Here is a 22,802-nt window from a genome sequence, read left to right as displayed (position 1 = left end):
TTTACAGGTTCCAGAGGATGGGAACGCTTTACTTCATTTGTCTGCAAATGACTGAAAGGGTTGGTGGGGAATGACAAAAGGTGCCCAGTAAAGCTGCTTTATAGAGCAGCCTTTGTCCTAACTCCCCTCCCTCCCCCTCCCCTTTCAGGTGCTGCCTGTCTGGTATATCCTCTTTGACGTGCATGCATGGGTTTAAATCAGTGGTTCCCAACCTTTTTTTGCCCATGCTCCACCTAAGCATCTCTAAAATCCTCGTGCCCCACCCGTGACATTTATTTATTCGATTTTTTATGCCGCCCTTCTTAGACTCAGGGCAGCTTACAACATGTTAGCAATAGCACTTTTGAACAGAGCCAGCCTAGAGAGCCCTCGTGGAGGCTTCTCCCTGCCTTTTTCCGACTCTGTTTCCTTCCAGGAGATTCCTAGAGAAGCCCCACGGAGGCTTCTCCCTGCCTTTTCATGTTACAGTTTTGAAGGCTCGGGTTTGTAAGTGGAAAATGGTTCTTTGAGAAGAGGCAAAAATATCTTGAACACCCGGTTCTTATCTAGAAAAGTTTGTAAGTAAAGGCGTTTGTAGGTAGAGGTACCACTGTAATTCTTAATTTTTGCAAACTTCAACCTCATATCTTGTTTCCACACAACAAAAGTGATTACCTGGGCAGCTATTCATGTGCAGGAGAAGATGCTGCTATTGTAATACCTTCACTACATATAAGCTCAAATGCCTTCTGTATTACATTCTCTCCTCAGTGAAAATAATATTATTGTAGGAACTGTATAGACTGGTATATTCATTCATCAAAGATAACTTGGGCTTTAGTGATCAAGTTACTCCAAAAGTAAAGAATGATTGTTAATTTCAATTTTGCCCTTTTTCCTGAATCCTCATCAGCCCTACAGTGAACACCACTCTGCGGAACCTGGGCGCGTTATACAGGCGTCAGGGCAAAATGGAGGCTGCGGAAACGTTAGAAGAGTGTGCGTTGCGTTCTAGGAGACAGGTAAGGCTAATAGAGACTCTGAAAAAGAATGCTGGCATTGTGCAAAGTGGAGAACAGGTGGTTTCCAAATAAAAGTTATTTTATTCTCAGTTTAATAGAAATTCCAGAGAAAATAAAAGTTGCATTTATATGTATAATCTTGCTCAAATGTGGAAATTAGCCCTAATTGTCATCACCTTTCAGAGCAGTTGAAAAACATATTTTTCCCATTTGGGACTTGGTGCCTGCTTTTCTTTATTGATATACTTTAGTGAATTAAAAAAATAATCTTATTGTTATTTTTAAATATATGTATATATATATTTATTGATTTTTATATCAAGAAAACATTCACACAACATAAAACAATGTGCTCAGTGTTCAATGTGCCCAAACACCAGACAAAATGTGGGCATATTTTCTATATATCACTTTAACTCAACATCAATATATCTTTTTACATATTATAAAGTACAGTGATACTTTGTCTTACGAACTTAATTGGTTCCGGGAGGAGGTTCATAGGAATCAATGGAAAACTGATTAATGCATGCAAGCCCAAAATTCACCACTTTTTCAAGCCGAAGCGCCTGGTTTTGCGCTGGTGGGATTTCTCTGAGACTCCCCTCCATGGGAAACCCCACCTCCGGACTTCCGCATTTTTGTGATGCTGCAATTTTGCTGAGACTTCCCTCGCTGGGAAACTCCACCTCCGGACTTCTGTTGCCAGCGAAGCGCCCATTTTTGCAATCCTGGGATTCCCCTCCTGGGATTCCCCTACAGCATCGCAAAATCGCAGAAGTCCGGAGGTGGCGTTTCCCATGGAGGGGAGCCTCAGGGGAATCCCAGGTTTGCAAAAATGGGCGCTTCGCTTGCAAAAGAAGTCCAGAGGCAGGGCATCCCAGCGGCGACGGGTTCATAAGGTAAAAAAAGTTCATAAGAAGAGGCAAAAAAATCACGAACTCCAGGTTCATATCTCGAAACATTCATATGACAAGGGGTTCATAAGACAAGGTATCACTGTAATTCTAATTTATTCTTTATAGCTTGGTCTCAAATTCTACTGACCACATATCCTCTTACCTTGTCCCATCATCCCATCAGTTCCCGCAACTCAGTTTCATTGGCTGAATTCATCCTCTTATCCATGATATCAAACTGAATATGATCCACCATGTACCGATACCAATTTTGTATTGTCCACTCTCACATCCTTCCAACCTAGGACTATTACCGCCTGAGCGCTTTCTATCACTGCTTCTTTTATTTCTCTAAATTCTCCCATCTCGTTCCTTCGAACTAGTACCGCTATTTCCTTTGTAATTGTCCAACGTATGTTTAACATCCTATTGGTGTCCTCTTGCGCTTCTTTCCAAAAGTTCTGCACTACCGGACATTCCCAAATCATATGCATAAATACCCTTTATCTTGACACCCATGCCAACAAGTATTCTTAACATTGTGCTGAAAGTATGCAAGCTGAGTGGATGTGTAATACCACTTATGCAATATTTTCCTTCTCATTTCCCTAACACTTGTATTCTTAAAAAAAAAAATCATATTGAATCCTGGATATTTTATTTTTTGTTTGTATTCTTGTGACACTACCAAAAGTCTTGTGGAAATCCAGGACGGAGGGAGGGAAAGAAGGTGGAAGGAAGGAAAGAAGGAAGGCTGAATAATTCAGATTTGAATGGTATCTTCAAAACATCTTGAAAGAGACTGAAATGCTGGTGAAATTGTAACTGTAAAATGCTATTAGAGATCTTCTAGATAATAACAGCGGTGGTGTGTGACCTTTTTCCTGGAAAGTTGTAACTGCTTTACTTAATAGCAGTTCTTCCCTTTAGTCAGCAAAAATCACATAGCATAGACAAAGTTGTCTACTCAATTATTATTATTATTGCATGCATGGATCTTTACATCCCCCCCCCCAAATTCCTGTGACAATATCTAGGTCCTCTTCGAACATGATGGATAAACATCATTACACTATTATTTGGCTGATCTGAAAGAAACCAGCTGGCAAAGATATAGTCTGCTAACTGGTGTACACTAACATTTAGAAAAGCCTTCTTTCTCTGTTTTCTATCCTTGTCTTCAAACTTTGAGCAATTTATTATAAAATGGAATAAAATGTAAAATAAGAATAGCATAAATAGCAAACTCTATTTTAAGAAAATATCTACATACTGAAATGTTTACAACAATTTCCACACCTTAAATTCATTTCTTAATAGATTAAATAGGCTTAGTATACCCAGATATGTACAAGTTTCATATACAGTGTTCCCTCGATTTCCACGGGGAATTTCGCCTGCGAAATTCGAATTTCTGCGAAGTAGAGATGCGGAAGTAAATACATCATTTTGGGCTATGGACAGTATCACAAGCCATCCCTTAACACTTTAAACATAGAAACATAGACCCCTAAATTACCATTTCCCATTCCCTTAACAACCATTTACTCACCATCATAGTTCCCTCTAAGCTGAGCAGTGAGCAATCGCTCACTTAAAAATCATCATCAACTCAGAGTTTTCCAAACCTGCCCAGAAACCGAGAGGGAAATTTTATTATTATTTCTGTGCCGCCCAGTCCCGAAGGGACTGTCGCTCAGACACTATACTTTTCCGCTCACCCCAAAAAAAATTTAGAGAGAACACTGCTCACCATTATTACTGCTACTCACCATTGAATAAGACACTTAGTGATCCTGATATTTATAAACATAATTATTTATTAACAATAATTATTTTTTTTGTTATTTATTTGCAAAAGTTATTAGTTTGGCGATGACATATGATGTCATCGGGTGGGAAAAACCATGGTATAGGAAAAAAACGTGAAGTATTTTTTTAATTAATATTTTTTGAAAAACCGTGGTACAGTGGTCCCTCGATTTTCGCGGGTTCGAACTTCGCGAAATGGCTATACCACGGTTTTTCAAAAATATTAATTAAAAAATACTTTGCGGTTTTTTCCCTATACCATGGTTTTTCCCGCCTGATGACATCATACGTCATCGCCAAACTTTCGTCCACCTTTAATAAATATTTTTTTTAATAAACTTTAAGGGAAGACTTGTGATACTGTTCATAGCCAAAAATAGTGTATTTACTTCCGCATCTCTACTTCGTGGAAATTCGACTTTCGCGGGCGGTCTTGGAACGTATCCCCCGCGAAAATCAAGGGAACACTGTATAGACTATTCGCGAAGTTCGAACCCGCAAAAATCGAGGGAACACTGTATAGCCAAAACCCACCACTTTTCTTTTTGCTTCCTTTTTTTTTCTACATGGGAGAAGACACATCAATTAAAATCATTAGCTGTTAAAGACTTGCAAAACAAGCTAGGATACAAATGTTTTCCAGTATCCCTTTTTTAGAAGCTATTCTTATTTCTCAGTTTTGGACATAACAATAAGTAATGACAACTGCAGCTTCTAGTAGATTTGCTAAGGCAAATGTTAAAACAAGATGAAAGCAGCTATAAACAAGTGCACATAATTTGGATGTACCTTAATCCTTCCTTGTTAAATCGGGTTTTAGCTCAGCAGCATTTCCTTAAAGAATAGTAGCCTTCCTTTTGCTGGAGACTATTCAATAATCCATGCTGACTAGAAAATAGACTGCAGCCTTGCTCTCTCTTTTTTCTTTTTCTTCTATTCAGTTAGATCTGATTTACAGAGACTGTCTGGACAAGTTTATTTATTTTATTTATTTATTTATTTATTTATTTATTGGATTTGTATGCCGCCCCTCTCCGTAGACTTGGGGGGGGCTAATAACAGTAATAAAAAGAGCATATAACAATCCAATATTAAAACAGTTAAAAACCCTTATTATAAAACCAAACATACATACAGACATACCATGCATAAAATTGTAAAGGCCTAGGGGGAAAGAGTATCTCAGTTCCCCCATGCCTGGCAGCAGAAGTGGGTTTTAAGAAGCTTACGAAAGGCAAGGAGGGTGGGGGCAATTCTAATCTCTGGGGGGAGTTGGTTCCAGAGGGCCGGGGCCGCCGAAGAGAAGGCTCTTCCCCTGGGTCCCGCCAAGCGACATTGTTTAGTTGACGGGACCCGGAGAAGACCCACTCTGTGGGACCTAACTGGTCGCTGGGATTCATGCGGCAGAAGGCAGTCCCTGAGATAATCTGGTCCGGTGCCATGAAGGGTTTTATAGGTCATAACCAACACTTTGAATTGTGACCAGAAACTGATCGGCAACCAATGCAGACTGCGGAGTGTTGGTGTAACATGGGCATATTTGGGAAAGCCCATGATTGCTCTCGCAGCTGCATTCTGCACGACCTGAAGTTTCTGAACCCTTTTTGAAGGTAGCCCCATGTAGAGAGCATTGCAGTAGTCGAGCCTCAAGGTGATGAGAGCATGAGTGACTGTGAGCAGCGACTCCCAGTCCAAATAGGGCCGCAACTGGTGCACCAGGCGAACCTGGGCAAACGCCCCCCTCGCCACAGCTGAAAGATGTTTCTCTAATGTGAGCTGTGGATCGAGGAGGACGCCCAAGTTGCGGACCCCCTCTGAGGGGGTCAATGATTTCCCCCCCCCCCCCAGGGTGATGGATGGACAGGTGGAATTGTCCCTGGGAGGCAAAACCCACAGCCACTCTGTCCCTAACAAAGTTTTTTAGAAGTGGTTGCCATTGCCTCCTCCCTCGCATTAAGAGAAAATGACTAGCCACAGTCACATCCAGCTGGTTTGACTTCTTTCCAAATTGGCTCTATTTGTTCTCCCTAAACTCTCAGAAAATCGGCTGTGTTTTCTTGTCAAAATTATCTCCAGTCTCAGATTGGCTCTCTTTGTTCTCCCTAAACTCTCAGAAAATCATTTTTGTTTCCTTGTCAAAATCATGCCCAGAGTATCATCGCTTTCTTCTTGGGTTTTTTTCCCTTGCAGGGTATTGATCCCATTAACCAGACTAAAGTGGTAGAAATTCTCAAAGAGGCCGATGGCTCTGAGAGGCGGAAGAGCCGAGACAGCCTGGGCAGCATCAAATATGAAAATGCCACTGATGGTAATGAGGAAGTGAGTATGGGCGTGGAATGGAATGGGGTAAGTACAAGTCCACCATCAAGAGCCACCTAATCCAGCCAAGAGAGACAGGGGGGGGCAGTAACTCCTTGAATTCTGTGCTTTCCCCTGGCATCTCAGGGAGCTGATAGCCTGTCGTGGCATGCCCACCTTCATTCATTCTTCTGCATGATCTCTGCCCATTCCTCTTATTGCCTCTATTAGGTAGAATCAGGAAAGGTCCTGCCTAGTTTCTCTGTGGCTTTTTCTCCCCCCCCCCCCCAATAATTCAGAAATGCTGAATATTAAGAAAATGATGATGACAATGAAAGAACAAAAAGCAACTAATTTTAAGCCCTTTGATCTTCTGTACTACGGTTTCATAATAGGGAATGGGGAGGGAAAGTGAAAGAAGTGATAGAGATCATTTTATTGATTGATTGATTGATTGATTGATTGGATTTGTATGCCATCCCTCTCCGCAGACTCGGGGCGGCTAACAACAATGGTAAAAACAACATGTAACAATCCAATTTAATAAAACAACTAAAAACCCTAATTATAAAAGCCAAACATACACACAAACATACCATGCCTAACTTGTAATGGCCTAGGGGAAGAAATATCTTAACTCCCCCATGCCTGGAGACAAAGGTGGGTCTTGAGTAGTTTGCGAAAGACAAGGAGGGTGGGGACCGTTCTAATCTCTGGGGGGAGTTGATTCCAGAGGGCCGGGGCCGCCACAAAGAAGGCTTTTCCTCTGGGCTTCGCCAAACGACATTTTTTGGTCGACGGGACCTGGAGAAGGCCAACTCTGTGGGACCTTATCGGCCACTGGGATTAATGTCTGAGGAAGTACTTCTAGTTTGGCTTGGATTACAGATAGGGTGATGCTTTAGGAAATTGGTACAGGGGTAGGTACAGCAGTGTTTGTAGATGTATGCACGGATGATTGAAGGATATTGAGAAGGGGTGGAATGAATGGGTCAAACTTCATTCTTTTTCAAAATAGCAAAAGGCTACCTGTATCTTATTCATGTACTCATTGATACGTAAGCTATACACATGGAGAAACACTTCTCTGCATTTGTCATAGGTAAACAGGCGCTAAGGTAGATGCATCACTCTCCTTTACCCTTCTATGCTGCCCTTTCTAGCGTGATTATTAGCTTCTTTCATTACACCGAAATGTTGCAAAACAGAGTAAGACTATTGAGCTGGCTCAGGATATATCACAAAATGTTTTCAGTCCTTGAAAAATCATTGTCTCACTTCCAGTGCCGTAACATTACACCCAGTTCGTTAAATGAGAAAGCCAGATTTTGATTGAAAAGAAACCCACCATCAATCTGTATAAAATTAGGTTTTTTTGATGAAAAACATAACTAAATTTGTTTACTACATTTCTCTGCCCCCCAAAGTCTGTTCAACCTTTCAAATTCAGAGGTGGATGTTTTGATTAACATTTTGGAACCAAAAACCAGATTTGAGAGGAAAGAGTAGGCATTTACCATATATTACCATCCTTATATGTTTTTTTCCTAGGGTTTATTCTAAAATTTTATTTATTTATTTATTGGATTTGTATGCCGCCCCTCTCCGCAGACTCGGGGCGGCTAACAACAATGATAAAAAACAACATGTAACAATCCAATTTAATAAAACAACTAAAAACCCTTATTATGAAAACCAAACATACACACAAACATACCATACATAACTTGTAATGGCCTAGGCCCTAGGGGAAGGAATATCTTAACTCCCCCATGCCTGGCGACAAAGGTGCGTCTTGAGTAATTTGCGAAAGACAAGGAGGGTGGGGGCTGTTGTAATCTCTGGGGGGAGTTGATTCCAGAGGGCTGGGGCCGCCACAGAGAAGGCTCTTCCCCTGGGGCCCGCCAAACGACATTGTTTGGTCGACGGGACCCGGAGAAGGCCAACTCTGTGGGACCTTATCGGCCGCTGGGATTTGTGCGGTAGAAGGCGGTTCCGGATGTATTCTGGCCCAATGCCATGTAGGGCTTTAAAGGTCATTACCAATAGATTGAGCAGCAAATAATTTGGTCTCAAAAATAATTTTGGGAGGGGGTGGGGCAATGGACCATTCATTGTTTCTGTGCTTTGGTCATACTAACAAGCAAACGCTTGATTGCTCCTTAACTTTTCACTTTCTACTCTACTGAACCCTTATCTGCATGTGCCTTTCCATTCCCCATCTATCATAAGCAAATTGCCATGACAGCCAATCAGCATCTAGGTGTTTTGCAGTCTTGATTGTGGATTGTACCTGGCAGAAACATATTTTAAAAACATGCTATAAAGAATACCTGAGCTTCCTAGAATTGGCAAAAACAGCAACATATGACATTCCAGATCCTAAAGACTTATCCTTTGCTTCATTTATGAAGAGCACTTTCCAATTAAATTAGACTAAAAATATATACAATATAGATTACCCAGCTGAATGAACCAGTTTTTGGTTTTCCCTTATTCTAAGATCTTTGAAAAACACTAAAATGCGAGTAGATATTATTTTCTTCTTTCAATTCATTTTTCTGATAAAAGTGTGAGGAAAAGGGTGGTTTCTAAATTTGGCAAATAAAATAAATAAGTAGGAAGTACATGACAATATCATATGTACTGGTGAGGCCATAGCAATTGGTAGTTCTCCTCAAACTGAAAAACCAGTATTTTATTTGCCCCAGGATACACAAAATATACAATTTACACATAATGCATAGGTAACAGTTTTGAACAACTATCTTCTTTAAAGGTTTATTTCTTGAACCTTTGATTGGTATCCCTTATCTGCTTTAATTAGTGTCATTTATCTTAGTTATTCTATGCTTGAGTAAAGAAGGATTATCTGCATCAATCTTATATAGTTTGCTTTTTTCAGGATTTAGGGTAGATATCATCCCCAGCAAAAAAGCAAGTACAGTAATTTCCTCTTTACTTCAATGCATGTAGTGTCCATGCTACATCTCATATTCTTGGCCACTTTATTTGTTGTAGAGGCTACAATCTTGTTCCAGGAATCCTAATTTCAAAGTTTCTTGTTTAGATTAAGCCTCACAGGATGATAAGGCAATGGATATGCTCAGTGAAGGGCTACCAAAATTTTTACTACCACACTGTGGGCGTGGCTTATGCAGGATGCCCTGCATTTTCTTTCAACATCTTTCAGTGCAAATTGGGTACTCTGGGGTGGAGCTCCATTTTCACTACCCCACAGCGTTCCCCCCCCCCCCCCCCAATCCGGGCAGCAGCCCATCCCTGGATATGCTAGAACATTCCATCAAATGAAAGGGTAGCAGCATCGTATGGGAGATATCTATGCTATATGATGGCCTGCAACATCTAAAATGATCATCTTATCCCTACAATGCACAAATATGAGTTTAAACTGTTCCCAGACTTTCCCAAGTCTTCAAGAGGAATTTAAAAAGTCACTTCTATGTAACTGCCATGTATCTGCTCCCAATCCAATTATTTTCAAGCCATGTTTAGAAAACCCATGTAGTTGTTTTTGAAAGAAAAAAACCCTATGTAGTTTCACAGAGATGAGAAAACTGCCCCAAATAAATCTTTCTCACTCTTTCCAATCACCCTAAAATGCATTTTCTGTAATCAGACTTTTACCTGGAATGGCAAAATGCTGTGAATCTATAGCACTGCCTCCAGTAAATTGAGTATTTCCCAGAATGTTCAGCACCAGCAAAAGTTATAGTGTGGTCACGAGTCAGCGTGGACAAATGGCTCTATCATTACCGCTCAGTACAGTTTTAATTATGCTGGTAGCAGTTCTTAAATCCTGACTTACCTTTCCCATAAACCCATGATATTTAAACTATAAAGACATTAATTTGAACCTCAGGTTATAGGTTTGAATTTAATCTTAATCTCTCCCTTCTTTGTCCTGGCTGTTCCCTGTACAATTAGATTTTCACTTATAAAGCTCTAATATTGGCATCCTATTCTCTTTTCCCAATTGGTCAAATTTCATTGATATTCTCAGATTTAAAAAGTCCCCAGCTGAAACTATTGAATCCTACCAATCCTTGCCTATACTTTCCAACAGTCTGAAGAAGATCTGTAAAATATTCTTAAATAGCTGAAATCTGGAACCAGGTATCATGACTTAAGTAAAACAATATAATAAAATAACAATTTAATATTATGCCATTTCATGTATCCAAATAGCTCCTCTTGCCCTATTTTGACAGTTTACCCATGAAAGATTCTATTATGCTTAACAAAGTTGCCATAGGCCAAGAAGCAAACCGCTATTTATGACCACCAATTTACCATCTCCAGCTTCATTTTGTTAATGAATAGTTATTGTTCCCCCTATTTTGCTTTGTTTGGGAGTAGGATGCTCTTATAGGAAGAAAAAAAGCTAATAATAATAATAATAATAATAATAATAATAATTTATTAGATTTGTATGCCGCCCCTCTCTGAAGACTCGGGGCAGCTCACAACAACGATAAAAACAATATTATACTGGCACAAATCTAATATTAAAAAAATCTAAAAACCCTATCATAATTAAAAACCAAACAGCACATACATACCAAACATAAATTATAATAAGCCTGGGGGAAAGGTGTCTCAAATCCCCCATGCCTGGCGGTATAGGTGGGTCTTAAGTAGTTTACGGAAGACAAAGAGGGTGGGAGCAGTTCTAATCTCCGGGGGGAGTTGATTCCAGAGGGCCGGGGCCGCCACAGAGAAGGCTCTTCCCCTGGGGCCCGCCAGACGACATTGTTTAGTTGACGGGACCCGGAGAAGGCCAACTCTGTGGGACTTTATCGGCCGCTGGGATTCGTGCGGTAGCAGACGGTTCCGGATGTACTCTGGACCTACAAAGTGGCACAATGTGTCTAGGAGAAAGGTTCTATTTGTGTTGCTAAAAATACCTTCCCATATAATAAGCAGAACATCAAAGAGGGAAAGAAAGAAATTCCTTGATCTTAGCCATTAAATCCATTAAACATTTATGTTAATAATCAGCTTTTCCTGTATTGCATTTTCCCAGTTTTTCATGTATGTTTGAATTAAAATTTTAGCAAATCGTAAATTCTCCAGATCTTGGATTGGAACTGCAGCACTGGGAAATAATTGTCTCCCAATAACTGCTCTGGAAGATGATTTTTATTTAGGAATTGTTCCAAGGAAAAATGTTAATTAACATTCTTCCCTTGTGCTATATATTCTTATTTGAATATGGGAAGCCACCCAACTCAAATTTCACTAGTATTTTAAGGTGACCTCAGTCTAGACTATTTTTGAGAACTAACTTAAGGCATACGCTACACATGCATCAAGACTATATAGGGCTCTTTCCGGCTGCTAGTGTGGAGAGGTTTTCCTTCCATTCCCCTGCATAATTTTCCCCCTCTTCCTGGCATTTGAAAGTTTAATTCTACCACTTTTGGTAGAATTTTTGTTATCTGAAGCAGCATCATGCTTTTTCAGGTATGCTTGTGTAGAGTAAGCCTGTGTTTCTTTTTCTTACTTGAGCACAATTTTTTTTTCTATGCCAAATTATCCATTTTAGTTGCTGAGATTGTGGAGGTGGATTCTTTTCTGAGAAATACATTTTATCCTTTTATTATTTGCCACTAATTTTCTTTCTTTTCTCTTCTACCTCTTCCACACCATATTAGATTGATTGAAGCAGTGGGACCATGGAATAAATGAAGGAGCCTTTCCTTACATCAGTGTTTCCCAACCTTGGCAACTTGGAGATATTTGGACTTCAACTTCCAGAATCCCCCAGCCAGCGAACGCTGGCTGGGGAATTCTGGGAGTTGAAGTCCAAATATCTCCAAGTTGCCAAGGTTGGGAAACACTGCCTTACACGGCCATGCTGGGCATTGGACCTTGTAATTAAATAGATCTAATCCTTACCCAAAATTGTGCTGGTCAAATAGTGGTGCTTCTACCCAAAAGCATGACCAAACAAAGTTTGTGTTTTGAAATTTTTCAAAGAATTTTTCACATTAGCTAAAGGGATTTGTAAATCCTCTGTTAAGAACTTCCCTACGGCTTTCCACCCTCCATAATTCTGTGGCCTCCTTATCTATACTGTTACATATAGCTCTATTCCTTCGCTGTCACCCTTCAGGATACTATGCATCCTCACCGTGGCCTTGTTCATTGTGTCTTTCTCCTCTCTGTGCACTAGGCTTAAATGCCTGCTGAGACTTCTCCCCCCTCCCTTCCAACACAATCATCTGGATGCTTGTGCAGCTTCTTTCGACTTTTTCTTCCAAACCATTCCCCTCCTTCCACTGTTCCTGCTTTCCTCGTCAAGGACTCCACACCCGTCCCAAACCAACCTTCCACCCAAAGCGAGCACCAAGGAACAGAGCAGAAGAATACGCAACTGGCTGCACATCGCTCTACTACAAGCATCAATCAGCAAGAGAACAGGAAGAAAGTCTACGAGGTGGTGGCCTCTTCCCCACTTCCTGGCCAGAACCGGACTTTTCCAGGATTCCCTGTGGCTTCCTTTGTTCTCTTTCCTGTACATTAACCAGGGGAGAAGAGGTTGATGTTTGAGAGTGACCTTGTTTCCTACTCTGCGGACACTACGTACACATTTGCCCATCTTCCTATAACCTGCCTTCCCATTTTGCTGCTCTCGTTTGAACAAATATGCCCCTTCCTGATCTTTCCCGCTGCTTCCCTTTTCTTCCTCTTGCTTCCATGGCTCAAAGTACAGAATTAAGAGATAGAAACAAACACCCTAATATCTCCCACCCCCTCCCATCTTTAAATTGTAGATAAGGAAAAATGGGCTGAATAAATCGTGCTCTTAACTGATAGCAAAATGGTTTGAATGCCGACTGCGCCTGGTTTCTACCTTAAGCAGTATTTAAGAAAGATACAGAAATAGTTCATCTGTATTCTCTAGTATCTGAGGCCCTTTAGGTTCAGGATGTAAAAGGATTAGAGACAAAAGCTTGAGCTGTGCCTTCCCTCTAAATCTTGCTTTCACAGAAATGAAAATAGGATAAACAAAGGCTTCCAAATGGAAAGACAGCATCAGCAGAAAGGGCATTCAGAGAGCTAACATTAAGTCTTCCACTGATTGATCCCAGTCTGCACTTGCTTTGCCTGTTACACTTCAGAATGCTAGCCTTTCACAAGAAAATGTTTCTCTAATATTACAACCTTGGGGATATTTTTTCTCCCACGGTTCCTTTCTCATAGAAGGAATAGTAATTGCTAAAAAAAGGTGGCCAGGCCGCCACTTTTTCCTTACTGTTCTGCCCACAGAGCAAGAGGGATGGGATAGTTGATGGAGTTTCGTCTCCAAATGTATTCTCGTTAATGTAAATTTTTAGCAATTTAGCATTGCATGTGTGGTCCCAGCCAAATGCCACAAAGCAAGCACATGTCATAGAAGATTGGTGTGTTAAATGGTAATGTAGCTGCTGCTTATTTAGAAGCATGTCAAGCGAGCAGAAAAGGAAGTAGGAATTTGCACGTGAGAATGATGAAGCAAGGAGTCTTGCATGGTTGAACAAGAAGCAGAGACAATAGAAGGCAGAAGTTTTAAAGTTGGAATAATAGGTTGGCCCACTGAGATTGAGCTCTGGAGGGATTTTACAGACAAAGAAAGGGTCTAGTAGAAATGGATTTTCAGTAGACAGTGCCTTCCTGTTTGTTTTCTCACAAATAAATCAACTACATTTAATTCTGTTTCCTCCCAGATGTATGGGATTCCCACCCTGGTAGAAGTTGTCTTTGGATGAGCATGCTGCCATAGAGTGAGCTAAGACAGGGTTCTGGGCATGGGGAGGAAAGGGCCTGTTCCTTCAGGAATTAGGCTATAATATTTTATACAGATTCCAAAATACAAACAGGATGCATTGACCTGAAATTTTTGAGAAAGGGAGAAAAAAACCCCTGATGATATTCTAATCAGAACAAAGTAGTGGCATGTTCTATTTAGCAAAATAGGAAGATAACCATTTTAGAGATCTGGGGATATATTGAAAGAAGCCTTCTCTTTCACCCAGAGAAAAGTGGATGTTAAGATTTTTAGGTTATGAATCTAGTTTCTAAGAGTTTATTTGTTTACACTGGTGTGTGTGTGTGTGTGGAGAGTGTTTCTGGGGGATAGCCTGATGCTTTAATCCAACTCCAAGGCAAGCTTATGTCACGGAAGACTTTTTTTCAGCCTATCCACCGATCATACTGTAGTTTTAGGCTGTGTGCATGTGACTGGGGAGGGGGTTAATATAGGTTAATATCTTTGTGAATACAGCTAAGTTTAGCTAAGTTTACAAATTTAGGCTAGGCATTAGATAGACAGCTTTTTGAAGCTGTGACTGCTGGAAAATGGAACTGAATAATAAAAATATGGCATGATGATTTTGTGTGGCTTTTTGAAGTGCCCATGCCTGCCTCCTACTGGAGGAGCAACAAACCAGACCATTCATTCAACCCAGGAGAGTTGCACCCAGGTGGAGTTTTGCCAGAGGGCAATTTGAAACATTTGTTATGCAACTCCTTTGGGAAGTTTTGTGGAGCTATGATAAAACTTTTGCTTTTGGCTATGACCTTCAAGAAAGAATGCTCAAGTATACATGAATCAGGGCAGTTTCTTTCTTACCGTATGGCTGAGGTGGGCGATATTTGTGATCTGTTACTAAAAATCCCTACTTTCATTGGCTGTTATGACTCTGCCTTGCCCAAAAAGGTGGGGTGTCTGATGATCCAATGAAGAAAGCCTCAGGAGGTGAACCCACATGCTGTTCTTGCATCTTCCTCATAAAATGCGATCAGCTCTCATTCCTGTTCAATTTTCTGTGTTCCAATGGCCTATTTGTAGTGATGGGCAAACCCAACGGTGTTCGGGTTCGGCAAGTTCGGACGAACTTTACGCAAAATTCGGCCAAACCCGAACGGGGAATCCATCCCACAAAGACATTCCGGGGGGAGAGCTTTGACGTCACCAGCAGGTTGCTAAGGACGCCAAGGTGATCACTTCCTGGATTCCATGGAATCCAGGAAGTGATCACCTTGGCATCCTTAGCAACCTGCCGGTGACGTCAAAGCTCCGAATGCTGAACACGTCCCCGAACTTTGCCCGAAGTTTGAACAAATTTCAGGTTCAGGTTTGGCATACCGAACCCTGCAAAATTCGGTACGGACCTGAATTGTGTGGGTTCAGTTTGCCCATCACTACCTATTTGCAAGTCTTTTTACCACATTGTCTAGGAGGGGCTGAAATTCTGTGTTCTACTCTCTACTTTTGAGACCTACCTGGTACTTTCCTTGTCACTGTGAACTCATTTACTTCCGATTAAAGGCAGAAGAAGGACCTGAACCTTTGCTTCCTTGTGCCTCTTTTCCATTTGCTGTCTTTGTTTTTTTGTTTTTTTTAAACCAATTGATTTTCATCAAACACAAATATTTACATTACTATACACTACAAATCATCTGGGTGTTTTCCTTTTTTGTTCACTAGAAGATCAGAAAACAGTGTGCATGTGTGTTTGCATTTAAAACAGGAATGCTTTGTATGACAATGGTGCAGAGTGATGAACCTACCTTAAAGGAGAGTCATTACTTACATAGAGTAGCTTAGAATTTTATAACTCTCCAAACTGAAACACAGAAGATTTTAAAAGATGTGTTTTTTGAAAGCTGTATCTGTGAAAGATGTTTTTAGGGTCTGAGATTCTAGTCTTGTATGAGAAAATGCTGCTAAAAGCCCTTCAAGAGGCAATAACAAAAATCACACCCCCTTTTCTACATATCCATTTTGCCTTCCTAAAGTCCAGATATGTTGGACTATGATTTCCCAGATACTTAGGTAATCTGTGATTCTGCTTGCAATAGCTTGTGGAAGTTTACATCCAATACATTTGGAGGGTTTCAGAACCAGGAGTTGACTATATTGTATCCCCAAACTTCTTGTTCTACTTCTTCCCGCAGCAAGCCAAATCCTAGCAATAGTGCACGTTTATTTTCTCCTAGCTGTGTTAATTAAAATACATTTATAATTGGGAAATTACTGTAATTACTGTACACCTAACTTTTATAATTAAGAGATTTGTACGTAAAAGACAGATACTATCTTGCAAAATGTCTTAATCCCTTCTAAAATGTAAACTGCAGTTTTCTATAAATGTGAGATGTGTAACAGTCAAGTTAAACACAAGTGGTGGAAGACTACAGCAAGTAGATGAATTTTTACACTTCGTTATAATTGTTATTAAGATGGGAAAATAAGTGGAGAAATTTTAAGACATGTAAATACATTTAGAAGAGCAGTAGATAGTGTGCAGCCTGTTTCAAGGAATGAAGGTTTGCTGAAAGGTGCAAAAGCAATTGTGTACAACAGTGTGCTTCTGCCCACTTCATTATGGGGAGGTGAGTTAGGTATGTTAGGAGAAACCTGTGAGTTGACTATAGTAGAAACAGCTGTAAGAGATGTCACCTGTAAAACCAGAAAAACTTCAGTCAATAAATGTGAAGGGAAGTGGATTCCCTTTCTCAACAGTGAGTAATCAGTATGAAAATAGTATGTTGAGATGCTTCAGTGCTTCATGTGGAGAATGAGTACAGAATTACAAATCAAATATAGGAAGGATGTGGGCCAAACAAAGGGATGGTCCAAGGAATTAGTGATTGTATGGAGTGTTCTATCGGGCTCTCTGGTAGACTCCTCCCAAAAATTCACAGGTACAAATTTCAGACACACACACGTTTGAAAATTCAAAACAATGTTCTTTATAATGAAAATTCCCTTAACCTAAGCCCTCTTTTGGTATAGCAAAGAGCACTGGTCTCCAAACAAACTGGTAATTTGTAAAGTCCCTTATCAGTTCTGTGATACTTAGCTTGCAGCTGTGAGGCAACTCACAGTCCTTCTTCTTTCACAAAGTGAAACACACTTTGCTCTGGTTTAGTTTCAAAGCGGGGGGAAATCAGCATACAAAAGGTCAAAGTCAGTAAAGCAGTCACAAGATCAGATAATCCTCCACAATGGCCAAACCCACAGGCTGCTATTTATAGCAGCCTCACTAATTACCACAGCCCCACCCAACCACAGGTGGCCTCATTTTCTTTGATAACAATCTCTCAGTTGTTATTGCCTATGCATCGCTCTCTGCATGCGTGGCTTTATCATTAACTCTTGCTCTGAATCCAAGGAGGAGCTAGATAATGGATCTCCTTCTGAGCTGTCTGCCACACTCTCCTCCTCCCTGTCACTCATGTCTTCTTGGTCAGAGGAGCCTTCAGCAGCAGATTCCACCGGGGGCAAAACAGGCCTGCAGCATGTGGATGTCTCCCCCACATCCACAGTCCTTGGGGCAGGAGCTGGGCCAGAGCTAACCACAACATGGAGTTAATTTTTTTAAGCGCCACCAAGCTTCAGAATGATTTTTGAGATCCTAAAAAAAAGAGATGAGAATTTTAGTGAATAAAAGATAGTGCAGGAATTGTTATTTATTTGATGGAAGCAAGCATAGAACAGTATGGAAAAGCATAGTGGATACTGGTTATATAAACAAATTTGAATTGTTTCATTTTCTAATTTTTCCTTTCCCATCCTATTGCTTACTCCTTTTCTGCAATCTACACAACATTGCTTACTCTAAAAGGAATAGTGCAATTGGTTTGTATGGTATATATGTATGCATAGATTTATTTATTAAATGGTAACTATAGCAGACACGAGTAGAACTAATATAACTGTGTTAAGGTTGGTTGTAGGAGTCTGATCAAATAAATTTCAAGCAACCACCTAGTTGTATGAGAAATTTTAAGCATTTACCTAGTGGCATCTAGCAAAGAGAGGAATTTGTCAAACATTTGCAGTCACTTAACTGAGCTTTTCTTTGCTGTGGTTTCTTCATGGAGTGTACTATTATAATCACTATCATATTTTGCAATATTAATTGTAGTAACACATCTGAAGAATGCAAAGTTGGAAGGTTGTCCTTGAATTACAGGTAGTCCTTGACTTATAATAGTTCATTTAGTGATCAAAGTTACAACATCAAAAACTGAAAAAAGTGATTTACAACCATTTTTCACAGGTGTAGCATCCTTTGTAGCATCCCCATGATCTTGTGATCAACATTCAGATGCTTGGCCACTGATTCATACCTATGACCTTTGCTGTGTCCCAAGATCATGTGATCACTTTTTACAACCTTTTGACAAGCAAAGTCAATGGGGAAACCAGATTCATTTAACAACCGGATTACTAACTTAACAACTGCAATGATTCACTTAAATGTGGCAAGAACAGTTGTAAAATGTTGCCCCCAAGAACAGGGGGGAAATTCACTTAACAAATTCTCACTTAACAACAAAAATTGTGAGCACAATTGTGGTCATAGGTTGAGGACTACCTGTATTTTGTGCAAACCGACCACTTTTAATTAACCAGTGTGTTTTAGAACTGATCTACATTGTTTAGGACTATAATAGCTATACAGCAATAGGTTGCCTTTACATCCATGATGACTTTAGAGTTGCTAAGTTGCTAAGAATATGATTCAAAAACACATTTGTATTTTTATCAAGCAATACACATCACTACTTAGGGTCCCCTATGTAATCTTGGTAAGATGATTAATGTTGGGAACAAGCTGACAAGATCAAAACCCAGATGCTGTTTTCCATGGCTACTTTCTTCACAATCCTATCTCAAAACAAGTAGCTTCCCTGCGAAAGCTGCACCTAGGTTAATTTTATTAGAGTGGGCAAGGCTTCAGGAGTCTCCTAATTCTGAATAAAGCATTTGTCCCATGCAGTAAAGCCACTCGCTTTTTCCTTGAGAGTCCTACTTGCCAAAATGATTGTATCTAGGTATGTACAAACTGTATTGTCATTCTGATATTAAGAACACCGTCTATTTCAAATGCGGAGTATAAAAATCAATCCAAATAAAAGGGAATCCTAATGTTTATTTATTTATTTATTTTATTTATTGGACTTGTATGCCACCCCTCTCCATGGACGCGGCTCACAACATATAGCGAAACACAACAGTACAGTTATCCACTTAATATACTAAAAAGTTATTAAAATTCTAACTTTAAAAACATTCATTTTCATTCATTCAGCAATCACACTAACAACGTTTGTTGGACAGGGGAAGGTCTAATGTCCCCAGGCCTGGTGGCAAAGATGTCTTTTTAAAGTTTTGCGGAAGGCAAGGAGGGTGGTGGCAGTGCGAATCTCCAGGGGGGAGCTGATTCCAGAGGGCTGGGGCCGCCACAGAGAAGGCTCTTCCCCTAGGTCCCACCAGCTGACATTGTTTGGTCGACAGGACCCTAAGGAGACTAACTCTGTGGGACCTTTTTGTCATGCAACAAATGTCTCCTGTAGCCTTTCATTATCTGGTCTATTCATTTAGTCTTTCTGTAATTATGTAACATGGGCTTGGCAAGGTTTTCGGTACTAGTTTGCCTCCTTCCTAGAACAGAGAGAAACTGGCCCTAGGTCACCCAGCTCTCTTTGCACCTAAGACAAAACTAGAATTCATATTCTCCTGGTACCTTAACTACTGTACAAAACTGGTGCTCAATACCTGTATCCGTACGGCAGCAAAAAGAAAAAAAAATCCATAGCAGGTAAAAAGGTAAAGATACCATTAAAAAAAACACCTGGATTCAGGCTCTGATTCATAAGAAACAGGGCTCATATGAACACATTGTTGTGTTTTAATTATTTTCTTGGCATCTTTTTTCTTACTCCACAATGCTCCTTTGCATTCCAAACAATGGAGAACATTTACAAAACAGTATTGTCATACTAGAGTCATTAAAAGCTAAACAGTACTAAGGTTATGTCCTATAAGACTACATCTCTAGAACATGGGTGCCAAACTCTATTGCATCACATGACACAAAACATGTATCATGTTTTTTGTCTTTGTGGAGCCAGCTTGGGCATGGCTCGGAGGTGATGCATCCAGCCCTCGGGCCACCAGTGTGATACCCCTGTTGTAGAACATTTTCCTATATATTATATAATGCCTATTACTATCCACATTAATTCAACAGAAAAAGCCAATATTTTTAGAAGAAAGGGGTTTTCACAACTTCTTTTTGTTTCACACTTCACACATATGGGATATAAAAATACCAAACATTTTTAAGAGATGCATAGTTGATGTGAAATACTGAATCTGCTAAAAAATGTGGATATTTCTTTGTACAATTTACATAGCCGCCCATTGCTCATGGCTCTGGGTTGCATACAAAAAATATTTGAATTCTTCCAGTGCATTAAAATATTGAGGAATAAAGACTTTCTCTAACCCATGCAGCTTAGTTATGATTAATTATACTTCGTTATGCTTCAACAAAGTATCAGCACTTAGCCAGGAAGAGTTATTTTGTATAGAATGCATTTGGTAGCATATAAAATGGTTGGAATATCTGTAAAGGTCTTTTTTCCATGTAAACGCCTCTCCGAGCACAAACTGTAATTCGGCACAACTGATATTTTATTAAGTGGCATCTGCTGCAAAAGCTCAAGTAATGCGGTGCCTCTTTAAATGAAACACAGATGAAATAGATCACACTCAGTTCGTGAATCCCCTGGCCAGGTTTATACACTGCTAAACCTTGGTTGACTGAATAAACCATAGCCTGGGACTGGGTTCACACAGATGTATGTAGAGCCTAGTCAATCTCATCTCTCTTTAAGAACTTCAGATTTAAATGGGTAAACTGCAGAGATTAGTTTAAGCCTATTCACAGCTGCTGCTGTTGCTATTGTAATTCCAACAGGATCCAATATGAGCTAGGCAACTAAGATCCATTAGTGCAGGGGTAGGCAAAGTTGGCTCTTCTATGACTTGTGGACTTCAACTCCCAGAATTCCTGTGCCAATCATGCCTACCCCTGCATTAGTGTATATTCCACCCAGAATAGCAGTCATTTGTAATTTGGTGTTTTCCCTCCGTTCTGGAATATTGGAATGAAAGAGTGGTATCAAATTGGAAAGATTCAAGTATTCTGGGCAATAATTACCATATGAGAGCCAGTCTGGTCTAATGATTAAAGCACTAGGATAGAAAGCGACAAACTCAGTTCTACTCAGAGGTGAATGCTAAGGTGGAAGGTGTGCTCGTCCCCGTGGCTCTGAGTGCTAGCGGAATCCAGTGCAATTCTGCTACTGCACCTGGGCAGGTAGCAGAATTGCATGCGGAGACGCAGGTGCGCCCGTGTTTTAGTGCGTTTTTTTGCTTCCGCACAGGTGCAGGAGCAGAATTGCACTGGACTCCACTAGCACTCAGAGCCACAGGGGCGAGCACACGTCATGATTCCACTTTAGCAGCCCACCACTGGTTCTACTCCTGCCTTAGGCATGAAAACCACCTGGTTGACTTTGGACCAGTGTTTTTCAGCCCAATTCACCTCATTTCACAGAGTTGTTGCGGGGAAAAGGGTAGTAGTATTAGTGTATGTTTTACCACCTTGAGTTACTTATAAACTTAGCAAAGGTGGCATTTAAAAAAAAACCACCTTAAATAATAGATTATTATGATCCCCCATTATCCCCATATAAGGCTAGCTAAGTCCAAATGGTTTTTATATTGAAATTGTTCCCAGCTGCTTACAAGTATTAACTCTTGCATTGTATACTGCTAAGCACACACTGATCACAGGGAATTGCTGTCCTTTGGGATGTTGTACTACAACTCTCAGCATTCCTTATGCTTGAATCACACCATAGTATTTATTTATTTATTTATTTATTTATTGGATTTATATGCCGCCCCTCTCCGAAGACTCGGGGCGGCTAACAGCAATCATAAAACAGCGTACAATAATAATCCAATACTAAAAACGATTAAAAACCCTTTAATATAAAAAACCAAACATACCATGCATAAAATTGTAAAGGCCTAGGGGGAAAGGGAATCTTAATTCCCCCATGCCTGGTGGCAGAGGTGGGTTTTAAGTAGCTTATGAAAGGCAAGGAGGGTGGGGGCAATTCTAATCTCTGGGGGGAGTTGGTTCCAGAGGGCAGGGGCTGCCACAGAGAAGGCTCTTCCCCTGGGTCCCGCCAAGCGGCATCGTTGACAGGACCTGGAGAAGACCCACACAGTGGGACCTAACTGGTCGCTGGGATTCGTGCAGCAGAAGGCGGTCCCTGAGATGACAGGGACATGAGTTCTAGAATCTAAAAACTCAAACAAGATTATGTGAAACCCATGATTTCTTACCATAATCTATGATATAGCATAATTCTCCAAAGTTTCAGCTAATGACTCTGAAGTTGTGTTTTTCCAGCACTGAGAACAGAGTTTCAAAAGGTAATTATAAAAGAATAGTGGCCTGAGTCTATCTCCAGCCCCATAGCCTTATGTGTAATTAAGGGGACACCAAGAACAAGACTGATGTGGCATATTTACTTTTTTAAATTCAAGAGAGAAACCTGTTTTAGAAGCATTTTGCTTTCCCTGGAATTATGGAAGGGGATAGTCATACAGAAGAATTTCTTCATTCTGAACAGAGATTTTTATTTTGAGAAGTCTTACTATTTTCACTGGAAAATGTGGTGCAATAGTGGAATTAAAGAAGTTCTCACAACACAGAAGTGGACTGTCTTATGAGGCTGATGTGTACACCACATTTTTAAAATAATGTGTCCTTTGTATTTGAATTTTCACAAAATATGTCTGCCACAGTATCTAGCTAAAAAAAACCTAGAAAGCAAATGTGCTCTCCTTCTCTCCTATCCTGTCTTCCATCTTCTTCTTATCAAACAGTTTATATTTTGTTCCTGT

The 22,802-nt window shown here is 40.2% G+C and overlaps 1 protein-coding gene across 12 annotated transcripts in view; it reads left to right on the top strand.

Moving 5' to 3' along the window:
* KLC4 (kinesin light chain 4) overlaps window positions 1–22,802 on the top strand; it is a 79,359-nt gene that overhangs the window by 50,702 nt on the left and 5,855 nt on the right. For 6 of the 12 annotated variants that reach the window (XM_070734588.1, XM_070734590.1, XM_070734589.1 and 3 more), the window contains 2 exons: window positions 893–1,001; window positions 5,903–6,058. In XM_070734588.1, coding sequence (XP_070590689.1) covers window positions 893–1,001; window positions 5,903–6,058 — 265 coding nt within the window. Of the gene's footprint in view, window positions 1–892; window positions 1,002–5,902; window positions 6,059–12,209; window positions 12,853–22,802 lie in introns of those variants that run through there. The other 6 variants (XM_070734592.1, XM_070734595.1, XM_070734597.1 and 3 more) reach the window with 2 other exon arrangements.

This window comes from Erythrolamprus reginae, chromosome 1 (assembly GCF_031021105.1).
Source record: "Erythrolamprus reginae isolate rEryReg1 chromosome 1, rEryReg1.hap1, whole genome shotgun sequence".
NCBI lineage: Eukaryota > Metazoa > Chordata > Lepidosauria > Squamata > Dipsadidae > Erythrolamprus > Erythrolamprus reginae.
The sequence above is the reverse complement of the archived record's forward strand: the minus strand, read 5'-3'. Positions and strand labels throughout refer to the sequence as shown.